Source organism: Oncorhynchus gorbuscha, linkage group LG01, assembly GCF_021184085.1.
Source record: "Oncorhynchus gorbuscha isolate QuinsamMale2020 ecotype Even-year linkage group LG01, OgorEven_v1.0, whole genome shotgun sequence".
NCBI classification, from domain to species: domain Eukaryota; kingdom Metazoa; phylum Chordata; class Actinopteri; order Salmoniformes; family Salmonidae; genus Oncorhynchus; species Oncorhynchus gorbuscha.
Genome location: NC_060173.1, coordinates 29127377 through 29152213, shown reverse-complemented (window position 1 = coordinate 29152213; position 24837 = coordinate 29127377). Strand labels below are relative to the sequence as shown.

The 24837-nt window shown below is 44.6% G+C and overlaps 1 protein-coding gene across 5 annotated transcripts in view; it reads left to right on the top strand.

Annotated features, from left to right (window-relative positions):
- The window catches only part of LOC124035760 (ras association domain-containing protein 7-like), a 52521-nt gene extending 28199 nt beyond the window's left edge, over positions 1-24322 (top strand). For all 5 annotated transcript variants that reach the window (XM_046349459.1, XM_046349431.1, XM_046349448.1 and 2 more), the window contains 5 exons: positions 11958-12159; positions 12743-13725; positions 22223-22397; positions 22476-22583; positions 24010-24322. In XM_046349459.1, coding sequence (XP_046205415.1) covers positions 12057-12159; positions 12743-13725; positions 22223-22397; positions 22476-22583; positions 24010-24041 — 1401 coding nt within the window. In that variant the 5' untranslated portion in view covers positions 11958-12056 and the 3' untranslated portion in view covers positions 24042-24322. The remainder of the gene's footprint in view (positions 1-11957; positions 12160-12742; positions 13726-22222; positions 22398-22475; positions 22584-24009) is intronic.
- Positions 24323-24837: the final 515 nt, after the last annotated feature.

Genomic DNA, 24837 nt, shown 5'->3' with positions numbered 1-24837 from the left:
GACTGACTCTGACTGCTGCTAATGAGAAGTTAACTCCTTGGTCAGTATTGCCATGCTTGGCGTTACACGTAGCTAGAAGAGTAGCTAGTTAATGACTGTTGAGTTTTCACCCAGACTGTTTTTAACACTGTGCTGCTTGGCTACAGGACTGACACTGCAGTGAGGTGCTGTGAGGTGAATGAAGCTGTCTGTCTGTGTCTGCCTGCTGGTCCGTGAGCCTTGTCATATTTTTTACCTGGTTAATAATCAATGACTTTGTAAAACCTATGTGTTGTTGCTCCAGTAGGTTTATATGTAATCCAACTGGGTGGTTACTCTGCATCTTTTAAACTGAGTGAGATGTTGCTCAACTGTGCCTGCACTATTAACAGACCACTAAACACTGTTGAGGTGCTTTGAGGACAATATAAAATATGTTGTAATTCTTGCGGCAAATTAACCCACAAACCAGTAATCCAATCAGTATAATGGTTTGATACTGATGTCTGGAGGAGTGATGTGTTCTATGGTAGTGCCTGATGCCTCCTGCTGTCATTAGCATCTGAATAGAGCTACCACTGACAGACAGAGGGGATGTTTTCAGAGAGGCGCTGCCGGCCGGCCACGTGTTTCGGATTTGTTCAGAGAAATATTTGCCAAATTGAATGTGCTGTGAAATGCATTATTCATGATTTGTTTCTGCGCTTCATTCGCTGGGAGAACAGGCAACCGCTCAATCTAATTAGCAAGCTGTGTGTCTAGAGAGGCTGCAGCAGCCTGGCCCCCTCCTCTGTGTGAGAGAACACACACACATAGCCACATCGACTCTGAAACAGGAGAAAACAAACGTGCCTCTACCTCCACACACAGGGAACGTTCTGCTTTCTGATGTTTTGCTAAGAGCGCCAACTAAACCTTCCATTGAGGTTTTGTTGTTGTTCAAACCTCTTTACTTCCTTGTCACAGACTGTAAAGGCTACAGTAATCTGCTCCAGTCTTAGGTGTGGTTCTGTTTGAAAAGTTCTCCAGGAATCAGTCTTTTTTTATAGGGCTGCTTGTGGAGGCTTCAGAAGATCAGAGATCTTATTTCTTCCAGGGCCTGTGACCACTCCCTGTTCTCTACTGCAGTCAGTCAGCCAGTCAGTAACTGCAGCTCAGTTGGTGGACAAAACTTACAGCTAATCATTTCTGCATGTGAACACCTGTGATTAGATATAGCTTACTGCTAGATGCAGTTCTGTGTCTGTGTTCAGAGTGTCAGTCTGCCATACACTGAGATCTAGTACCAGAAGACTGCATACAGATCTAGTACAGGAAGACTGCACGTTGAGATCTAGTACAAGAAGACTGCACACAGATCTAGTACAGGAAGACTGCACACGGATCTAGTACAGGAAGACTGCACGTTGAGATCTAGTACAAGAAGACTGCACACGGATCTAGTACAGGAAGACTGCACACGGATCTAGTACAGGAAGACTGCACACGGATCTAGTACAGGAAGACTGCACACGGATCTAGTACAGGAAGACTGCACACGGATCTAGTACAGGAAGACTGCACACGGATCTAGTACAGGAAGACTGCACACGGATCTAGTACAGGAAGACTGCACACGGATCTAGTACAGGAAGACTGCACACGGATCTAGTACAGGAAGACTGCACACGGATCTAGTACAGGAAGACTGCACACGGATCTAGTACAGGAAGACTGCACACGGATCTAGTACAGGAAGACTGCACACGGATCTAGTACAGGAAGACTGCACACGGATCTAGTACAGGAAGACTGCACACGGATCTAGTACAGGAAGACTGCACACGGATCTAGTACAGGAAGACTGCACACGGATCTAGTACAGGAAGACTGCACACGGATCTAGTACAGGAAGACTGCACACGGATCTAGTACAGGAAGACTGCACACGGATCTAGTACAGGAAGACTGCACACGGATCTAGTACAGGAAGACTGCACACGGATCTAGTACAGGAAGACTGCACACGGATCTAGTACAAGAAGACTGCACACGGATCTAGTACAAGAAGACTGCACACGGATCTAGTACAGGAAGACTGCACACGGATCTAGTACAGGAAGACTGCACACGGATCTAGTACAGGAAGACTGCACACGGATCTAGTACAGGAAGACTGCACACGGATCTAGTACAGGAAGACTGCACACGGATCTAGTACAGGAAGACTGCACACGGATCTAGTACAGGAAGACTGCACACGGATCTAGTACAGGAAGACTGCACACGGATCTAGTACAGGAAGACTGCACACGGATCTAGTACAGGAAGACTGCACACGGATCTAGTACAGGAAGACTGCACACGGATCTAGTACAAGAAGACTGCACACGGATCTAGTACAAGAAGACTGCACGCTGAGATCTAGTACAAGAAGACTGCACGCTGAGATCTAGTACAAGAAGACTGCACGCTGAGATCTAGTACAAGAGGACTGCACGCTGAGATCTAGTACAAGAGGACTGCACGCTGAGATCTAGTACAAGAAGACTGCACGCTGAGATCTAGTACAAGAAGACTGCACACGGATCTAGTACAAGAAGACTGCACGCTGAGAACTAGTACAAGAAGACTGCACGTTGAGAACTAGTACAAGAAGACTGCACGTTGAGATCTAGTACAAGAAGACTACACACTGACATCTACAGTATGTTCCCATGTGGTGTATTAAAACATGTCTTAATGTTTCCTGACTCTTGTACAGAAGGAGCCTATTCTTTAACCTGCAGCACCTGGTTGTGTGTATGTCATCTTTTCTTTTGTACATGTTCTGTAGTGGAGACATCAGGTGGGGTAGTTAGATTGTCAAAACCCTGCTGGATGATGATGATGTGACCTAACTGGCTGTTCTCAGCTTATATCCGTGCCAGAGCTCTTGGAGCTGTGAGGGACAGAGGAAGAATGGAGGGAATGAGGGATGTAAAAAGAGGACAAAATAACATTTAATAAACAGTTTTATTACAGTGTTATTGCTGTCCCACGTGGAGCAGAATGGTCATAAAACCGATAGACAGCCAGACACGACAGAACCAACAAAGCCAGTAATGAGTGTCAAGCCTAACAAACAAAGCAAGCGAGAGGACAACATAAATATTTGGGCGCCTGCTGTGACAGATAGTGCTCTACATTACAAGTGGGAGCGCCTCCACTGTGCAGATGGGACCAGGGTGGTTGGTGCCAGCCTGTTATAGTCTCTGCCCAGGGGTAGAGTGACACAGCAGGCAGTCGAGCACATCAACTAGGGCATTGCCCACTAACCAAACAGCCACAAAGAAACTCATTATCACACTGTTTACTTCAGGGAGCTATTTACTTTTGTGTATCAAGGACAGTGTGTGTTTTCCTTTGAATGATGATAAGAGAGAGGGAACAGTAGAGGGAGAGTGTGTGTGTATGAAAAGAATGTGTGTGTTTAGAACTGTGTGTGTTGTCTTGGAAATTCTTACACAGAGACACTGTCGATCTTAAATGAATCATTGTTTATTTGTCAGCGCGCTGGAGAGGTTCCAACCAACTCAATGCACCATAGTACACATGTCAATCAGGAACTCTCTCTGGGCAGACCCAGCAGTTTTCTTATATCCACTTTACACGGACAAATTATATTTGCATGATTTAGCACAGTGAATTAATCATTACCATTTTGTTTCATTCATGTGACCAACCAATACTGGTTCATGACATGTGACAGACCAATACCCCACGAGGCTTCTTCTCTCTCTCTAAGCTGAGACCTTGAAACTGAGATATCTTTTGTTTGTTCTCAAAACATGGTCTGGGCGTACTGCCAAATTGCAGCTACTGATAGTGAGGATTTGTACAGTTCAGCCACTTGCATTAACAAAGAAATTGGTTATTAGAACTGCACATGAATAGAAGACAGAAATTGGTTAAAAGAAAAGCAAAAAACATTAAAATGTGCTCTACAGTGTCATTTTCTGTGTGTGTGTGTGTGTGTGTGTGTGTGTGTGTGTGTGTGTGTGTGTGTGTGTGTGTGTGTGTGTGTGTGTACTACATACTCTCCTTTGTTCTTCTCATTGTTCTCCTCTTGTCCATGGGTGTACAATGAAGCTCTGACAAGGGATTCTCTCACTCACTCTGATTGTACAGTAATAGTTGTGGGCAGGTATATATTTGAATTAGGCTGCAGTGCAGTCAGTATAGAGACACACACACATGCATACGCACACATCTGTCCCGCTCCTTGTTCTTCACTGTTTAAGGGGAAGGTGTTGAAGCAGACTCATAACTTAAACACTTGTGGAATGTTTACTCCTCATCTTTATCCTCTGATCCATTTCCCAAAAGCGTTACTCCAGGTGACTAACAGTAATCAATCAATTCCTCCTTTGTGTAGGTTTGGATGGGAAGGTTTTAGTGTGTGTGTGTGCGTGTGTGCGTTCTCCTCTATGAACAGCTGTGGAGTACATATGGAGACATAGTCATGCTCTGCTTGTTTTGGCCCTGTGCTATACACAGGCTGACACTGTGTAGCTCATACAGACACAAGCACACTTACACTTACACACACACACACACACACACACACACACACACACACACAGACAGAGAGATGCTACCCACTGTCTGCGTGGGCTTTGATGCTGATCACTTGAGAAAAACCTGTACCTAGTCTAGTTGAACATGTTCTGCTCTGTAGAGATGTGTTCCTGTCCCCTTGAGAGCTGACCCTAGTAGCTCAGCTGAGATTCAACTAGACACAGGCCACCAATGAATGACCATCACCTCTACTGTAAGGTGAAACTTGGAGTTGGTTAGCATGGACCAGTGTTTGTGTGCTTGTGTCAATCTGTATGTGTGAGTGACTGGTATGTTTCGTGTGTTTAGGGTGATCTACGGAGTGTGCGTGAAGCCACAGGAATGTGTGCTGATGGTTGTCATGGTAAGAGGTTATCAGGGCGGGAACTCTCTCTTATTCACTCTTAAGGACTAGCTGTGACTAGTCCGTCTTAGGCTTCAGAACACCAGACTAGACCCAAATGCTGTCTGTCAGTGTGTGTCTCTTTCATTGGTATAATGATGAGTGTGTGCAGCAGGCAGCCATGCTGGAGGGTTCTCTTGGCCTCTCATTGATCAGAGAGAGAGTGGCTGGGTGGGTGATGATGAAAAGAGAAGAGAATGGAAGGGCACATGTCTGTTCACTGTTCTGTCTCGCTGGGTGGATCTGGGCTGAACTGGAAGATAATGAGCAGAGCAGCGGGTGAGGGGATGGGGTCGGGGCGGATGCTTTTTGTCTCTACTCCGAGACTTTTGGGTGTGGAGGGCCTGGGTGGATATTTGTGTTTTTGAAAACTTCTGGTTGCCCGGGTAGTGGTGGGTGGGTGTGTTTCTGAATGCATGTGAGCGGTCTGTGCGGATCCTCCACACCCTTCACACACTCAAACACCCTGCACACAACCACAGAGATGCATGTCAGTCAGGCCTGGAGACTCCACTGTAAGGATCTGGTGAAGTTGACCTCAAGACATTTGGGGTTGGAGAAGCTGTCAGCTGGATTCTCATTGGACATATCCCAGAATAGAAGTGCACCATTAAATATGTATGCTATTTCATGCTGTTGTTGGGGGCTTAAAATATATGTAGGGCCTAGGTGTAGTTGCCATGGTTTTCACTAGATTCTAGAAGATACCATAGATATCTGCAGTGGTGTAAAAAGTACCCAAACATCATACTTGAGTAAAAGTAAAGATATTTTTCTTGAGTTATTTTCTATTAAAGGTGAGTCACCCAGTAAAATACTACTTGAGTAAAAGTATTTGGTTTTAAATACAGTATATCACAAAAGTGAGTTCACCCCTCACATTTCTGTAAATATTTGAGTATATCTTTTCATGTGACAACACTGAAGAAATTACACTTTGCTACAATGTAAAGTAGTGAGTGTACAGCTTGTATAAGAGTGTAAATTTGCTGTCCCCTCAAAATAATGTCTAAACCGCTGGCAACAAAAGTGAGCACACCCCTAAGTGAAAATGTCCAAATTGGGCCCAATTAGCCATTTTCCCTCCCAGGTGTCATGTGACTCGTTAGTGGTGCAAGGTCTTAGGTGTGAATGGGGAGCAGTTGTGTTAAATTTGGTATCATCGCTCTCACACTCCCTCATACTGACTGGTCACTGGAAGTTCAACATGGCACCTCATGGCAAAGAACTCTCTGAGGATCTGAAAAAAAGAATTGTTGCTCTACATAAAGATGGCATAAGCTATAAGAAGATTGCCAAGACCCTGAAACTGAGCTGCAGCACGGTGGCCAAGAACATACAGCGCGGTTTAACTGGACAGGTTCCACTCAAAGCAGGCCTCGCCATGGTCGACCAAAGAAGTTGAGTGCACGTGCTCAGCGTCATATCCAGAGGTTGTCTTTGGGAAATAGATGTATGAGTGCTGCCATCATTGCTGCAGAGGTTGAAGGGGTGGGGGATCAGCCTGTCTGTGCTCAGACCATATGCCGTACACTGCATCATATTGGTCTGCATGGCTGTCGTCCCAGAAGGACGCCTCTTCTAAAGATGATGCACAAGAAAGCCCGCAAACAGTTTGCTGAAGACAAGCAGACTAAGGACATGGATTACTGGAACCATGTCCTGTGGTCTGATGAGACCAAGAAACTTATTTGGTTCAGATGGTGTCAAACGTGTGAGTACAAAGACAAGTGTGTCTTGCCTACAGTCAAGCATGGTGGTGGGAGTGTCATGGTCTGGGGCTGCACATGAGTGCTGCCGGCACTGGGGAGCTACAGTTCATTGAGGGAACCATGAATGCCAACATGTACTGTGACATACTGAACCAGAGCATGATCCCTCCCTTCGGAGACTGGGCCGCAGGGCAGTATTCCAACATGATAACGACCCCAAACACACCTCCAAGACGACCACTGCCTTGCTAAAGAAGCTGAGGGTAAAGGTGATGAACTGGCCAAGCATGTCTCCAGACCTAAACCCTATTGAGCATCTGTGGGGCATCCTCAAACGGAAGGTGGAGGAATGTAAGGTCCCTAACATCCACCAGCTCTGTAATGTCGTCATGGAGGAGTGGAAGAGGACTCCAGTGGCAACCTGTGAAGCTCTGGTGAACTGAATGCCCAAGAGGGTTAAGACAGTGCTGGAAAATGGTGACCACACAAAATATTGACACTTTGGGCCCAATTTGGACATTTTCACTTAGGGGTGTACTCACTTTTGTTGCCAGCGGTTTAGACATTAATGGCTGTGTTATTTTGAGGGGACAGCAAATTTACACTGTTATACAAGCTGTACACTCACTACTTTACATTGTAGCAAAGTGTCATTTCTTCAGTGTTGTCATATGAAAAGATATACTCAAATATTTATAAAAATGTGAGGGGTGTATTCACTTTTGTGATATACTGTATACTTAAGTACCAGAAGTAAATGTAATTGCTAAAATATACTTAAGTATCAAAAAAGGAATAGTACAAATAATTTTAACTTCCTTATATTAAGAACCAAATTAAAACATTTTTAATTGTTTAAATTTACAGAAAGCCAGGGCCACACACCAACACTCAAATTAAGTATTTGCGTTTAGTGAGTCTGCCATATCAGAGGCAATAAGGGTGACCAGTGATGTTTTTCTTGACAACTGTGTGACTTGGACCATTTTCCTGTCCTGCTAAGCATTCCAAATGTAACAAGTAATTTTGTTGTCAGGGAAAAGGTATTGAGTAAAAAGCACATTATTTTCTTTAGGAATGTAGTGAAGTAAAAGTTGTCAAAAATATAAATGGTAAAGTACAGATGCCCCCAAAAAACTACTGAAGCAGTACTTTAATTGATATGCATGTAAGTACTTTACACCACTGGATATCTGCCATGTTGTTCCTGAGACAGACTGACAGTGACAATGGCCAGGCAGTAAGTAACATGAGACTGTGTGGCTGGTTTGGTTCCTGTTGATCACATTTCACTGACTAAGAGGTATGTTTTTGTGGGAAAATGACATATCTTCATGGAACACACAACTCCTAAGCTGTCACATGGCGTCATAGGTAGTGTGAGAACCTGTCACACACAACCCCCCAACACGACAAGGCTTGTTTGGCCAATAAGATCTGGCCAGGTGAGGTGCTGTAGGAGAGCTTGTCATGCTAGATAAGATAGAGATGTTGGATAGGGGTCAGGGCACAGATACCTCTGTCCTTACCTCATCTCCTCACCTTATTTTACAACCATCTGAAAGCACTAGATCAAGTAAATTTAATCTTTGGAGACCTACATATACTCTTACACTTGCTTTCATCTATCGTCCAGTTCTGCAGGATCATTGCCAGTGATGTGGAAATGAAGCCATTTTGGAGAATTCAGATGCTGTATTTGTTACACTGCTCATCACACTCAGGAAGGAAACCGTATCTCAAAGGCCACAGAGCCTGGCTCTGACAGGGGGAGTTGGTGTTGGATACCATGTTACATTTACTGGGTTACTGTATATGTGTCATAATCTTAGTCCTCTCACAGACAAAGGAGAGTTTGTTCGTGTCTCTCTCTCGCACACACACACACACACACATACACACACACACACACACACACACACACACACAGACACACACACACACACACGGTGGCATTCCACTGCTCTCGGCCTGGGTCCAGTTTCCCAAAAGCATCTTAAGGCTAATTTAATCGTTCGAATGTTCGTAGGAGCATAATGAAATCTATGAGCGGTTTCCCAAAATCATCATTATTAACATTGCACTTGAGAACGCTTGTAATCTAACGTCTGCCTCAGACCACTTGTAGAGCAGCTAAGTGCGTAGTTAGATGCTTTTTTGCTCTCCCGCATTACTTTATACACAGATCTCTGCTAAGCATAGAATCACATGGTTGATCTGTCTCTCTGTGACCACCAATAACTTCAGAACAAAGTTGAGTACAAATATAAAGGTGCCCATGTCTTTGCAATTGTTATAAACAATCGACGTATAAAAAGATGGTTTAAATAAAAACCAAGATGACTGCATTAAATTATAAATAGTAGGCTATAGGCCCATTTTTAATCATAGTGAAATACATTTCATGTTCAATCAATTGAGTTCTGTTTTGCTACATGTACTGTCATTTGTCGCAATATATTTCATGATGTGTAACCTAACGTGCTCAATGATGTGCCAAATCGGTGATTTAGTGCATTTTTTTATTGGGTAAGCATTAGAATAAGCTGCCTCAATATTTGCAGCCGTAGGTGGTAATATCTCTCTAGGAGATCCTCCGTCATCAGTATTGTGAAATAATGTTAAGTAAAGATTTGAATGCTGATCCAAGAGCAGGCACTCCCTTTATGTTGATAGTATCAGTATTGACACATGCTCCAACAATGCACTTAGTGACCGTTCTCTCCGCGTGGTGTTTTAGAAACATGTTATATCTTCAGCCGTTGTGAGATATATGTGAGTCATTATTAGGTAAAGCCATTTGAATCCAATCACTTTTTGACATCTTCGCTTTTAATTTAAACAAAACTTTCCATATACGTTTGACCATGGCAGAGGTGGTCAGATAGGGACTTTTTGTTACCTGAATGTCAAAACATTCAGGGGATAAAGGTGTTCAAAATTTTAAAGCATACAAATAGGGTTGTCAAATTATTTTAATTTCTTTAAAAAAAAGTGTTTTATAAAAACTATGACATTTTTTAACTTTTTAAAGTCAATTATCTAAATATAAATGTATGTTTTTATATTTTTTTATATTAACATATGTTGTAGCTTAGACTTACCTTACATCATCTGAGGTTTTTGTGTTGTGCTCGCCATCGGTTGAGACACAACATGCTCTTGAATACCGGGTGGGTGTCATTTCAATCATAAATAGAATTCATAGAATGGACCTATCCCTTCAGACCACTGCTATTTAGCTGGTACACCACTGACATTTCAATTAAAATGTTAGCTTCTAATTACTACCACAAAGATGGCGGCAGGTCCACCCACCGTTGTCCACCCGATGAACTATCCCCCATCGTACAAAAGTTGACCTATTCTGTGCGAGAAATAAATATTCTAAATATAGTCTGGGAGTTGTGGGATGCAACAGATCAGAACGTTTAGCTTAAAATGTTTATAAACTATTAGGCTATTTATTCACATTATAAGCGCAGCAATGCGCACACGGCAGTAGGCTATATGCAGGAATGTTCCATTAGCGGGAAAACACCATTATCAAAAGTGAATAAATCTAGTAGGCCTAGCCTATAGAAAGCTGATGGAATCCTCTTCTTTTTAATAGACGGCATCACTCTGTTTTTCTCACGCCTTTGCATAGCCTATAGAAATGTTGTGCAACATGAGCTCATGTTGAGTACCAGGCAGTTAGTAAGTTTGGTAGGCTATTAGTGACCACCAGCAGCATCAGAGTTTGGAGAAGCCTAATTACCGTGACAAAATGTTCACTTGGCATTTGACTGCCGGTGTGGCGGTAATACGCTCGCCGTAACAGCGCTAGCTGTGACTCCTTCTCTGTATGTGGTGTTGTGATAAGCTCTGTTGCTTCCCAGCTCGCCCAGTGGCCTGTTTATAACACATGAGTAATGTTGGGGGTAGCTGGGTCGCAGGTAGGGGAGCTAGCGACAGTATATAAACCGTTATAATAACGGTTTGTTAAGAAATATGGAATTCTTGTGATCATCAGATGAAGTCCTGCATTCCTGCTGGGCAGCTCCCCTATAGACGACCACAGCCAACAGTCATTGAGGAGGAGATAATGGAGGATTTGAGTAAAAACACCTCAGAGAGAGGAGGAGCTAGGCTAGGGGTTTGAGCTCGAACACTAGCTGTGCTGTGGGCCAGTTACAGAGCAAGTGGGTCATTTGACCTATTACTCATGTTGACATAACTTACGTAAGAGTCACACTGCCAGATCAGTGTGTATGGCCTTACATATGCCAAATGAGAAACTGTATAGCCTACTACTACTACTATTGTTAATAAAAGTTGTAGGTCTGTGTGTGTACTTTACCACCCAAGGCTATAGACTTTGAGTCAGGCAATGTGTGTTATTGCCTTGTTATTTGTGGAATACAGATGAAGTAAAGTCATAAAACGGCACACAGCAGTGCAGTGGTTAGTGCTGTTCCTGTTCCTCGTTGTGAAATCCACTTAGGCCTAAATCTCCTCCTGTGTTAGGATACCTGCTGCTCTTCCCAGTGACAGTCTCTGAAGTTCCAGGTCTGCCAGGTCAGTTACTGGTGGGAAGCATCTAAGTAGATCACACACACACACACACACACACACACACACACACACACACACACACACACACACACACACACACACACACACACACACACACACACACACACACACACACACACACACACACACACACACACACTCTCTCTCACCTACACACCGAGTGGCTATGGTGCATTCTGCTTGTGCTCTTCTCGGCACTAAGCTGTCATAATGTCTTTGAAGGAGGGCAGCGGAGCATTTAATTGGGTTACAGATCTGAGTTGATGCTCTCCGATCCGTGAGGTACCACCAGAGCTCCAACTAACCAACAGGAAACTTCATGAACGCAACGCTCGGCTCCGCTCAGCTTCCCAGGGGCAGTGTAATGAAAATCTAAACCTCAGTCACACATACGCAGGGCCTGACGTCAATAAGGCTCTGTTACGTATAGAGCTTGTAGGAGAGATGTATAAACCCATAGCTTCAATGCTCAACAGAGGGTAGAGGGAGAAAGGGGCCATTTGTGTGTGACACAGCTGCGTGTCGGGTGTGTTAAACTGAGCAACAATATTATTCTGCTAGTTTCGAGGGATTACTTGTTTCACCCCCTTTGCCTAGATAACATTGGACGTTTGACAAGTTCTGTGTAACATGAATTTCTGTACTGTGACTAATTGGTTGGTTTTGAGTTTTAAATGTTTTATTATCCATGTTTCTCTTCCCTGCAGAGAGGAGTCAGTAGTACCCTGCAGTGCTGAACTGAGCCGAACCGAGCCAAGCGGATCTGAACTGAAGTCCTCATTGCATTTCTTAGCATCGCGTCTCAGATGGAACTGAAGGTGTGGGTGGATGGTGTGGTGCGCGTGGTCTGTGGCCTATCAGAGGAGACTTCCTGCCAGGATGTGGTCATCGCACTGGCTCAGGCCATTGGTCAGTATCTCTGTCCCTCTTCCTCTCTGGGGAGCGAGTTCTTTCCCTCTAAACCCTACGGCTCTTTCCAAACCAACCCTGACTAGCCCCTACTACACCATAGGCACTTTAGATTTCAAAGAATAGGATGGGCATAAGCAATATGGTGAAAATCCCACTGATCGGGTAAGGTGGGACCACTATGTTATTTATTTCTTCCACCTATCCTTCCTTTCTGACCTCAATGAAGTGCTAAGGGGGAATGGTGCTAGGGGTCGACTTGGTATGGAGCAAGCTTCTGTCACCACACCCTCAGGCTGTATTGAAGCCACATACTGCAGTGCTAAAAACTAAACGCCACTGCCAGGTCATTAGGGAGAGCTTGTCCTCATTTCAGTTTGTTTGAACATGTTTACACATTGTATAAGACTTATATTTGTCATTGCTGAGAGAAGAGAGAGTTGAGTTAAGGACTGAAGAACTAGAGTTTAGAGTCTTGTATAGACATTAGCCATATGCCCATTGCCAGAGAGAGTGCAACGAGCTGTTAATGATTTGTGCTAATTTTATGTTTCAGTTTTCTGACTCTCTCTTCCTGCCACAGGTCAGACGGGTCGCTACGTGCTGATCCAGAGACTGAGAGATTCAGAGAGGCAGCTGTTAGCCAACGAAAGGCCCCTGGAGTCCCTGGCCAAGTTGGGACAGCACGGCAACGACGTCCAGTTCTTTCTGCGCCGCACCGGCCCCAGCAGCAGTGATGGACCAGGGCCTGGCTCTGGCTCCACCCAGGACCGTGTCGCCCCTCTTTCCCTGCCCAAACACCCCGAACCAGAGCCCCTCAAACGCACCCAGCCCAAGAAGTCCCTCACCTTTAACCTGGGGCCCTCCAACTCTCCCAGAACCAAAGCCAAGCAGCTCATTAGGAAGTCTCCCTGCGACTCCACCAAAGAGAGGTCCTCACCCAGCCCCATTCCTCCCCACCATGCAACCTCCCCACACTCCCACTCCCCCTCTCCCTCCCCCCACTCTCCCTCACCTCTCGTGGGCCCGTCCAAAGAGGAGGTTTTCCGTCAGATTCTTCAGCAGCAGGAGAAGCTGAGGGCCTTTGAGGCCCAGCTGGAGGCCATGGAGAGAGACTCTCGGTTCAGGAACAGGGCCTCCCCGGCCTCCTCTCCTTCCCCTGTCCCAGAGGCTCGCCTCCAGGAGGAGATGGAGGCTCTGGAGCAGGCAGCCAGGAGGAACCAGGCCGAGCTGGCCCACGAGACATTCTGGGAGGAAGAGCTGCAGGCAGAGGTGGAAAGGGAGAGGGAGATGAGGAGGAGGCTGGGAGAACTCCATGCCAAGATGGACGACTGCGGCCGGCGACTCCACGACTTCTCGTCTCGCTCCGCCCAGCTGGAGCAGGCCATCAAACAGGAGAACCTTGGGGGTGGTGCCCATGCTGGGAGGGCCAATCAGGCGGGGGGTGAGGAGTCGCTAGGGGCGACGAGGGCGGAGCTACAGAGCCAGGGGAGGCACAGCGAGGAGCTGGAGGGGGAGTTATCGGAGACTGACAGGGCTCTGGGGAAGGCTGAGTCACTGCTGCAGGTAAGGAGAGAGGATAGGGCCCTGGAGAGAGGGGTTTAGCTCGCAGTCTCCTTCACCCACACTCCTATTCAGTATCCACGAGAAGGTTGTAGTTCAGTGGTTCCCAAATGGTGGGTCAGTGCTGTGGGACAAACTGATTGAGACCTGGGAAACCAAGTGAGCCAAGGATCCTTGATCAAGCCAAATCGTGTTATCATAGGAACATTTGAAACACTTTATCAAAACATTTCGCGAACCACTGGTGTAGCTACCATCTCTCACCCCCTCTTGTCAGCACACTGCAGAAAACGCACACACATACATTCATCAGTGCAAGGACACTCAACAAACAGATAAATATGGTCTCGGTCTCCAATGGTGATGGGAAAACCTATATTTATTGGGGAGAAAAATGCTTACCATTTACACAATGTTTTGTACTTAAATCAAACGTGTACCTAAATGTATGAATGTTTGCTATGAATTGTAATGGGACCCCTTTGGGGTGTCTGGCTGAACTGGCTTGACTGGTATGATTGGCTGTGACCGCTTAGTTCTCATCTGGACTGATTAGATACACTCCCCCATATCTGTACTCTCATTTGTATCACATTGACAGTACTTGTACTTCCTTATATTCTTGTATCCGAAATTGAGAAAAAATCAATAAAAACTGAATAAAGGTCATTAATCCATTGCACAAGTGCATTTTCTTGGCTTGACTTTGCCACAAGCAGGTCTGTCAGTGTTTGCTGCTAGTTGGAGACAGTGACGATGTTGTTGTATGTAGCTAATGATATTCTAATGTATTTCATATGGGTTGAGTGCATTTGCTACATCCCACATTAAGACTGGGCCATTGGCACTCTTAGACCATTGCAACCCATCTCATTGTGATCCATAAGTAATGACTGTGCTATTGGCATGCTATGAAAACGGATTATAAGACCATGAAAATCTCATTTGGTATCAGTTTGTCAGCTGAGTAGGAGTGGGACTTTGTGATTAAGTCTGTGGTCTATATAGTCATGACTGACCCTTATTTCATCAGTCACAAGTTGACCTTATTTATAAAACCCTGTTAGGGGGAAGGGGGGAGTGAGGGCTATCTGAGATACCTACTGCAGCCCTCATCCTCCACATACAACACCCGTTCTGCCAGTCACATTCTGTCAAAATCAAATGTTATTTTTCACGTACGTGTTTAGCTGATGTTTTTGCAGGTTTAGCAAAATGCTTGTGTTTCTATCTCCAACAGTGCAGTAATATCTAACAATACACACAATCTAAAGTAGAGGAATGGAATTAAGAATATATAAATATTTGGATGAGCAATGTCAGAGCGGCATAGACTAAAATACAGTAGAATAGGATAGAATACAGTATATAAATATGAGATGAGTAATGCAAAATATGTAAACATTATTAAAGTGACTAGTGTTCCATTATTTCAAGTGGCCAGTGATTTCAAGTCTATGTATATAGGGCAGCAGCCTCTAATGTGCTAGTGATGGCTATTTAACAGTCTGATGGCCTTGAGGTAGAAGCTGTTTTCAGTCTCAGCTTTGATGCACCTGTACTGACCTCGCCTTCTGGATGATGGCGGGGTGAACAGGCAGTGGCTTGGGTGGTTGTTGTTGAAGATATTTTTGACCTTCCTGTGACATTGGGTGCTGTAGGTGTCCTTGAGGGCAGGTAGTTTTCCCCAGGTGATAGGTTGGGCAGACCGCACCACCCTCGAGAGCCCTGCAGTTGCGGGCGGTGCAGTTGTACCACTCGGTGATACAGCCCGACAGGATGCTCTCAATTGTGCATCTATAAAAGTTTGTAAATTTCTTCAGCCTCCTGAGGTTGAAGAGGCGCTGTTGCGCCTTCTTCACCACACTGTGTGTGGGTGTACCATTTCAGTTTGTCAGTGATGTGTACGCAGAGGAACTTAAAGCTTTCCACCTTCTCCGCTGCTTTTCCATCGATGTGCATAGGGGGGTGCTCCCTCTGCTGTTTCCTGAAGGTCACGATCGGTTCCTTTTGTTTTGTTGATGTTGGGTGACAGGTTACTTTCCTGGCACCACACCCCCAGGGCCCTCACCTCCTCCCTGTAGGCTGTCTCGTCGTTGTTGTTAATCAGGCAAACTTGATGATTGAGTTGGTTGCATTCGTGGCTACACACTCATGGGTGAACAGGGAGTACAGGAGTGGGCTGAGCATGCATCCTTTTGGGGCCCCAGTGTTGAGGATCAGAGGAGTGGAGATGTTGTTTCCTATCTTCACCACCTGGGGGCGGCCCGTCAGGAATTCCAGGACCCAGTTGCACAGGGCGGGGTTCAGACCCAGGGCCTCGAGCTTAATGATGAGCTTGGAGGGTACTATGGTGTTGAATGCTGAGCTATAGTCAATGAACAGCATTCTTACATAGGTATTCCTCTTGTCCAGATGGGATAGGGCAGTGTACAGTGCAATGGCGATGGCATCGTCTGTGGATCTATTGGGGCAGGGTGTCGGGTAAGGTAGAGGTTATATGATCCTTGACTAGTCTCTCAAAACACTTCATGATGACTGAAGTGAGTGCTGCGGGGTGATAGTCATTTAGTTCAGTTACCTTTGCTATCTTGGGTACAGGAACAATGGTGGATATCTTGAAGCATGTGTGGAAACAGACTGGGATAGGGAGAGATTGAATATGTCTGTAAACACTCCAGCCAGCTGGTCTGCGCATTTTCTGGGGACGCGGCTAGGGATGCCGTCTGGGCCGGCAGCCTTGCGAGGGTTAACATGCTTAAATGTCTTACTCACATTGGCCACGGAGAAGGAGAACCCACAGTCCTTGGTAGTGGACGGAGTCGGTAGCACTGTGTTATGCTCAAAGCGGGCGAAGAAGGTGTTTAGCTTGTCCGGAAGCAAGACGTTAACAGTCACAGGGGGTACAACCAGTATCTCCTAACATCTCCTAACACATAAAACAAAATACTGCAAAGTTTTCTAAGAGCTTGAAGCACGGCAGCCCTATCCATCCACTCCATTCTCCAACATGGAGAATGTTAAAGGTCCCCAAAGCGCACACATCCCTGAGTCACTCCTCTTTTCAGTTTGCTCAACACTCAAACTGGACAGTTTTATCTCCATCTCCATTCAAAGACTCACTCATGGACACTTTCTGACAGTTGTGGCTGTTTCACGTGATTGTGTTGTTGTCTCCACCTTGCATTTTGTGCTGTTGTCTGTGCCCAATAATGTTTGTACCATGTTTTGTGCTGCCACCATGTTGGGTTTCTGCCGTGTTGTGTTGCTACCATGCTTTGTTGTCACATGTTGCTGCCATGCTATCTTATTGTCTTTCTTTATGTGGTGGTGTCTCTTGTCGTGATGTGTATTTTGTCATATATATATATAGATATATATATAGATATATAGATTTTTTAAAATCCCAGCCCCCGTCTCCGCAGGAGGCCTTTTCGTAGGTCATCATTGCAAAAAATAATTTGTTCTTAATAGGGATAGGCGGGACGCAAATGTCTCAACTGGCCAATTGCCTGGGAAAATGCAGAGCGCCAGATTCAAATAAAATACTATAAAATTCAAACTTTCATTAAATCACACATGTAAGATACTCAATTAAAGACACTCGTTGTGAATCCAGCCAACATGTCAGATTTTTAAAATGCTTTTCGGCGAAAGCATAAGAAGCTATTATCTGATAGCCTGCACCATCTGCACCAGCAGTAAACAAAGGGGTTAGCATATTTCAACCCTGCAGGCGCTACACAAAACGCTGAAATAAATGATAAAACACGCATTACCTTTGACAAGCTTCTTTTGTTGGCACTTCAATATGTCCCATAATCATCACAATTGGTCCTTTTTGTTCGATTAATTCCGTCCATATATATCCAAAATGTCCATTTATAAAGCGCTTTTGATCCAGAAAAAAACAGCTTACAAAAAACGCAACGTCACTACAAAATATTTCAAAAGTTGCCATAAACTTTGCCAACATTTTTCAAACTACTTTTGTAATACAACTTTAGGTATTTTTAAACGTTAATAATCAATCAAATTGTAGACGGGGCAATCTGTGTTCAATACAGGAATGAAAACAAACCAGCGCCACTTTTCACATCTTGCGCAACTCACAAAAGTGTACCCAGTTCCTAGTTGGCCTACTTCTTCATTGCACAAAGGAATAACCTCAACCGATTATTGAACAGAAACCAAACAGACCTCAAAAAGCACTAATCTCTCAGCATAGCTTGCTGGTCCACCTCTGGTACAGGACTATATCAGGACTGTTGCTGGTTCATCTCTGGTATTTCTGGTCATGTACTGTATGGTCCTGTATGTGGACACCTGCTCGTCGAACATGTCATTCCAAAATCATGGGCATTAATATAGAGTTGGTCCTCCCTTTGCTGCTATAACAGCCTCCACTCTTCTTGGAAGGCTTTCCACTAGACGTTGGAACTTTGCTACTGGGACATGCTTCCATTCAGTCAAAAGGGCATTAGTGATGTTGGGCGGTAAAGGCCTGGCTTGCAGTCGGCATTCTGATTCATCCCCATTGTGTTTGATGGGATTGAGGTCAGATCTCTGTGCAGGCTAGTCAAGTTCTTCCGCATCGATCTCAAACCATTTTTGTATGGACCTCGCTTTGGGCACGGGAGCATTGTCATGATGAAACAGGAAAGGGCCTTCCTGAAACGGTTACCACAAAGTTTGAAGCACAGAATCATCTCTAGAATGTAATTTGTGTGCTGTAGCGTTGAGATTTCCCTTCACTGGAATACAGCCCCAGACCATTATTCCTCCTCCACCAAACTTTACAGTTGGCACTATGTATTCAGGCAAGTAGCTTTCTCCTGGCACCCACCAAACCCAGATTTGTCCGTCAAACTGACAGATGGTGAAGCGGGATTTCTCACTCTAGAGAACCTCTTTACACTTATGCAGAGCCCAATGGTGGTGAGCTTTACACCACTCCAGCTTGGCATTGTGCATAGTGATCTTAGGCATGTGTGCGGCTGCTCGGCCATGGAAACTCATTTCATGAAGCTTCTGACAATCAGTTCTTGTGCTGACGTTGCTTCCAGAGGACCCCCCCCCCCCCCTTTGTCTCTCTCTCGACTGTTCTGACATTGTTGACTAGGCTCGAGTGGAAAGTCGATTGGGTTAATTGATTAGTTTGCTTTTGTGTGTCAATGTTTAATTGATGGAAAGGTTGACGTTGGAAAGACCAGTGTTTTCTTCTCTTCCACCTAGTTCAATTTTATTTCACCTTTTATTTAACCAGGTAGGCTAGTTGAGAACAAGTTCTCATTTACAACTGCGAACTGGCCAAGATAAAGCAAAGCAGTGCAACACAAACAACAACAGACTTACACATGTAATAAACAAACATACAGTCAATAATACAATAGAACAAGTCTATATACAGTGTGTGCAAATGATGTAGGATAAGGGAGGTAAGGCAATAAATAGGCCATAGTGGCAAAATAATTACACTATAGCAATTAAACACTGGAGTGATAGATGTGCAGAAGATGGTTGTGCAAGTAGAGATACTGGGGTGCAAAGGAGCAAAATAAATACAATGGGGCAAAAAAGTATTTAGTTAGCCACCAATTGTGCAAGTTCTCCCACTTAAAAAGATGAGAGGCCTGTAATTTTCATCATAGGTACACTTCAACTATGACAGACAAAATGAGATAAAAAAAAAATCCAGAAAATCACATTGTAGGATTTTGTAATGAATTTATTTGCAAATTATGGTGGAAAATAAGTATTTGGTCAATAACAAAAGTTTATCTCAATACTTTGTTATATACCCTTTGTTGGCAATGACAGAGGTCAAACGTTTTCTGTAAGTCTTAACAAGGTTTTCACACACTGTTGCTGGTATTTTGGCCCATTCCTCCATGCAAATCTCCTCTAGAGCAGTGATGTTTTGGGGCTGTTGCTGGGCAACACGGACTTTCAACTCCCTCCAAATATTTTCTATGGGGTTGAGATCTGGAGACTGGCTAGGCCACTCCAGGACCTTGAAATGCTTCTTACGAAGCCACTCCTTCGTTGCCCGGGCGGTGTGTTTGGGATCATTGCCATGCTGAAAGACACAGCCACGTTTCATCTTCAATGCCCTTGCTGATGGAAGGGCACTCAAAATCTCACGATACATGGCCCCATTCATTCTTTTCTTTACACGGATCAGTCGTCCTGGTCCCTTTGCAGAAAAACAGCCCCAAAGCATGATGTTTCCACCCCCATGCTTCACAGTAGGTATGGTGTTCTTTGGATGCAACTCAGCATTCTTTGTCCTCCAAACACGACGAGTTGAGTTTTTACCAAAAAGTTATATTTTGGTTTCATCTGACCATATGACATTCTCCCAATCTTCTTCTGGATCATCCAAATGCTCTCTAGGAAACTTCAGACGGGCCTGGATATGTACTGGCTTAAGCAGGGGGACACGTCTGGCACTGCAGGATTTGAGTCCCTGGCGGTGTAGTGTGTTACTGATGGTAGGCTTTGTTGTTTTGGTCCCAGCTCTCTGCAGGTCATTCACTAGGTCCCCCCCGTGTGGTTCTGGGATTTTTGCTCACCGTTCTTGTGATCATTTTGACCCCACGGGGTGAGATCTTGCGTGGAGCCCCAGATCAAGGGATATTATCAATGGTCTTGTATGTCTTCCATTTCCTAATAATTGCTCCCACAGTTGATTTCTTCAAACCAAGCTGCTTACCTATTGCAGATTCAGTCTTCCCAGCCTGGCCTGGTGCAGGTCTACAATTTTGTTTCTGGTGTCCTTTGACAGCTCTTTGGTCTTGGCCATAGTGGAGTTTGGAGTGTGACTGTTTGAGGTTGTGGACAGGTGTCTTTTTATACTGATAACAAGTTCAAACAGGTGCCATTAATACAGGTAACGAGTGGAGGACAGAGGAGCCTCTTAAAGAAGAAGTTACAGGTCTGTGAGAGCCAGAAATCTAGCTTGTTTGTAGGTGACCAAATGCTTGTTTCCCACTATAATTTGCAAATAAATTCATAAAAAAATCAGACAATGTGGTTTTCTGGATTTTATTTTCTCATTTTGTCTGTCATAGTTGAAGTGTACCTATGATGGAAATTACAGGCCTCTCGCATCTTTTTAAGTGGGAGAACTAGCACAATTGGTGGCTAACTAAATACTTTTTTTGCACCACTGTAACAGCATGGGGATGAGGTAGTTGGATGGGCTGTTTACAGATGGGCTATGTACAGGTGCAGTGATCTGTGAGCTGCTCTGACAGCTGGTGCTTGAAGTTAGTGAGGGAGATATCGGTCTCCAGCTTCAGTGATTTTTGCGGTTCGCTCCAGTCATTGCCAGCAGAGAACTGGAAGGAAAGGCGGTCAAAGGAGGAATTGGCTTTGGGGGTGACCAGTGAAATATACCTGCTGGAGCACGTGCTACAGGTGGGTGCTGCTATGGTGACCAGTGAGCTGAGATAAGGCAGGGGCTTTACCTAGCAAAGACTTATAGATGACCTGGAGCCAGTGGGTTTGGCGACGAATATGAAGCGAGGGCCAGACAACGAGAGCATACAGGTTGCAGTGGTGGGTAGTATATGTGGCTTTGGTGGCAAAACGGATGGCACTGTGATGGACTGCATCCAATTTGCTGAGTAGAGTGTTGAGGGTATTTTGTAAATGACATCGCCGAAGTCGAGGATAGTCAGTTTTACAAGGGTATGTTTGGCAGCATGAGTGAAGGAGGCTTTGTTGCGAAATAGGAAATTGATTCTAGATTTAATTTTGGATTGGAAATGTTTAATGCGAGTCTGGATGGAGAGTTTACAGTCTAACCAGACACCTAGGTATTTGTAGTTGTCCACATATTCTAAGTCAGAAATTCAAACTGATGGGTGTCTATAGTCAAAACATACTTTACTGATTGTTACAAGCTTATGAATTGTATGGTCAGGATTTTTAGACTTTTGCAGCTTGCAGTGGCTTTCTAGATGTATACAGTAGGTGGCTGACTGGCTGTTCATTAATGATGATGAGCGTCTGACCTCTGAGATTCATGCTGTGGATGTTGCTGTACTCTTGTGGCGGGAATATGAATTACAGCCTTTGAAAGCCCAACATCAGCCAGTCTGTGTTTGTTCTAATGATAATGTAACCTAAGTAACCTTGCAGATTACATTTCATGTCTTCCAGTTGGCTGTATATCTGTGGTTGTTTTATATTCCAGCTTGCATATTTGGGATGTAGTCCTAGAAAACAAAGGAGATGATTCATGCAATAGAAATATCTCACCATTTCTTTAATTATATGTATCTAAATCCAAATATTATTGAACCTGTCCGATGTACATTTCAGTGTCAAACACATATCTAATGGTGTATAATAATAAGAATGAGATAAACGAAGAGAATGAGAAGAGATCTGTTAATTGAAGCCCAAACCTAACTGTAGACCTATCCAACACCTATGCCTATAGAATCATCAACTGCGTCCCCCACCCCCCTCTCTCTGTGTTCCTCCCCAGGAGAAGCAGGAGGAGTTGGAGGAGCTGAACAAGGAGTTGAGGCAGTGTAACTTGCAGCAGTTCATCCAGCAGGCGGGAGTCCTGCCGACACACACACATTCACGCACAGACCTCAGCGACCAGCTGGACCAGCTAGAACTGGCTCATATGCTACAGGAAAGATACAGAAATGGAGGTACAGACACACACTCTCTCTCTCTCTCAATCTCGCACAGAAGATTGCTCCTCCTTAACCTCTGTCTCTCTCCACCAGGCCTGGGCCTGCTCCCCTCAGAGTCACCACCCCGGCCCACAGCCAAGCAGTTCCTGGGACACCCCCGCAACCTGCAGAACCCGCTGGTGTCCAGCCTCCACCCAGAGGGTGTGTATGTGTGACACTATCTGCCGCTACCCCGCCCTGTCCCACTCCGGCCTTCCCATGCCTTAGCTTGACTTTTTGCGCCATGCCTGGCGACCACACCCATCTGTTCTGGTACTAAGGGTGGAAGTCCAAGCATGGATCCCCCATCCCCCTACCAGCCCCCCCAGGTTTCCCTTAACCTTTTGCTGTCCTCTGACTGCCCCTTACGCCTCTAATGCTATTCTGTATCTGATCATTCTGGTTATCTGTTATATTGGTCCATCTACAATCATTATTTTCAACTCTCCTATGCACATCTCCCTTCTCTCTCTGTTTCTTTCCACCCGCTCCCCTTTTCCCTTACTTTCCAATTCTCTCTCTCTCGACCCCACTCTTTCTCTGTTTCTGTCAGTCTCTCTCTCTGTTTCTGCCAGTCTTTCTCTGTTTCTCTGTGTTGTGGACTAACAGTAGCTCTGCCTCCTACTGCTCCCTCTACTCCAGCTGGACTGTAACACTCAGGCGGGTGGTGCAGCTGTGAGTTATTCCTGCCCCCTCCCCCAGTATGTCCCTCCCCCCTCTCCCCAGTCAGTCCAGTGACGCAGGGTGTCTGTCCACCCGCAGAACAACAGGCCTGTTCTCCACACACAACAGAAACACACTATTACACTGTAACCACTCTATTTCTGTATAAAAGAGTGTGCCTCATTTAAATGCAGACTTTTTATTGGAAAAAAATCCAATTTGTGCTGCTTACAATTGATAAATGTTGCTCAATGATTGACCATTCTGACTGTAGTGTAAAATACAATTGTGTTTGGTTGTACCAGAGAGCCTTTTTCTGTCTCTGTTTGGGGGATTACTTCCCTATTGCCTTGTATGTTGGTGACCTTTGACTTCCAAAGAGAAAGAGAGAGCCTGACCTTAGTGCTGTAAGATGTATTGCACAGTCCCTTCTCTCTTCTGTGTGAGGTCATGGGCCCTGTTTGATTACTTAAAACATGCATCCTTCACATTAGTTCTGATATTTCATATTAGTAATTTCTTCTAAGGACAGAGAATGGAACAATGCATTTCAGAAGTATTGAAACATGGCCATGGCCTAGTATGTGTGATGTTGGGTTTATTTGTGTGTGTGTGTGTGCTCGTGCTCCCTTCTGGGTGCTGGGGTATTTTGGCGGTTTCTCTGGCTTTAGTGGGGAAATAGAGGTAGCATGCTTGAGGTAGAAGTTGCCTCACCACAGATCCTTGATCAGATTCCCCTAATCCAATCCATTAGGCGGTTAAATAAGAACTGACCCTGAATCAGTGGTTAGGGCCAACTTCTGCCCACTCCCAGGGAATGATTTACAATTATCTACCAAGCTCTCCCTCCACCTTAACAAGAAAATTGTTTTCGAAATCAAATGAAAGGAGACATCATCCCAACTTATTTTTGTGTGTCTTGCAGTCATGACATCCAGAGAGTCGTCATGGAGATAAAACAAGGAACGGCAGGGCGAAGGAGTTGTTCACTGTTTACTTAATGTCACCAACACATTCTATTTAACCCCTGTCTGTCTTTATACCTACTGTCTGTTATTATTATTATCATCCAGATTACCACATATACTATATACATACTGTGTATATACTAGCACATAAATATATTTATAGCATTTTACTACTGTACACTGCAAAGTACCTATGTATGAAATGTAAAATGATTTAGGAATTATTACTTTGTTTGTGTATTTAAATATAATAAAATATTGTGCACTGTGTGTTAGATATACTTCCTGCTGTTTTGATTGAATGAAACCCTTAAATCCTCCCCAAGACCACATCATAGTTGCATAATATATACTTGCATCTACAGGCCTGGTTAAGTGATGCAATAAGATATGGCAAGGATGGGCTACTGTTGGGAATGTCCAACTCTGAATATTTCACATGCTAGTGCATAACGCTGACTCAAAACTCCAGTCACCCTTTCTATGAGGCACTGTTTAATGATGTAGAAGGCGCATGCCCCGCCCACTTGAGGATCTCTTTCAGCCATCGATTTCCTGTGATTGAGGGGTGCAAAAATCGACTTGTCACTTAAATCTCGCTGGATTGATTACTTTCATTTGACTCCTGCGGCTCTTTCATACTTTTGCTTGTGCCTCTCGTTTCCCCCCGTTAACGTTACAAGCGCGGAAATGTTTGCAATGACCTGTCAAACACACTAATGGCTGAAATGCGCTCAATGGAATATATTGTATTTCCGTTGAATCTATAAGAACTCTAAAGCTTC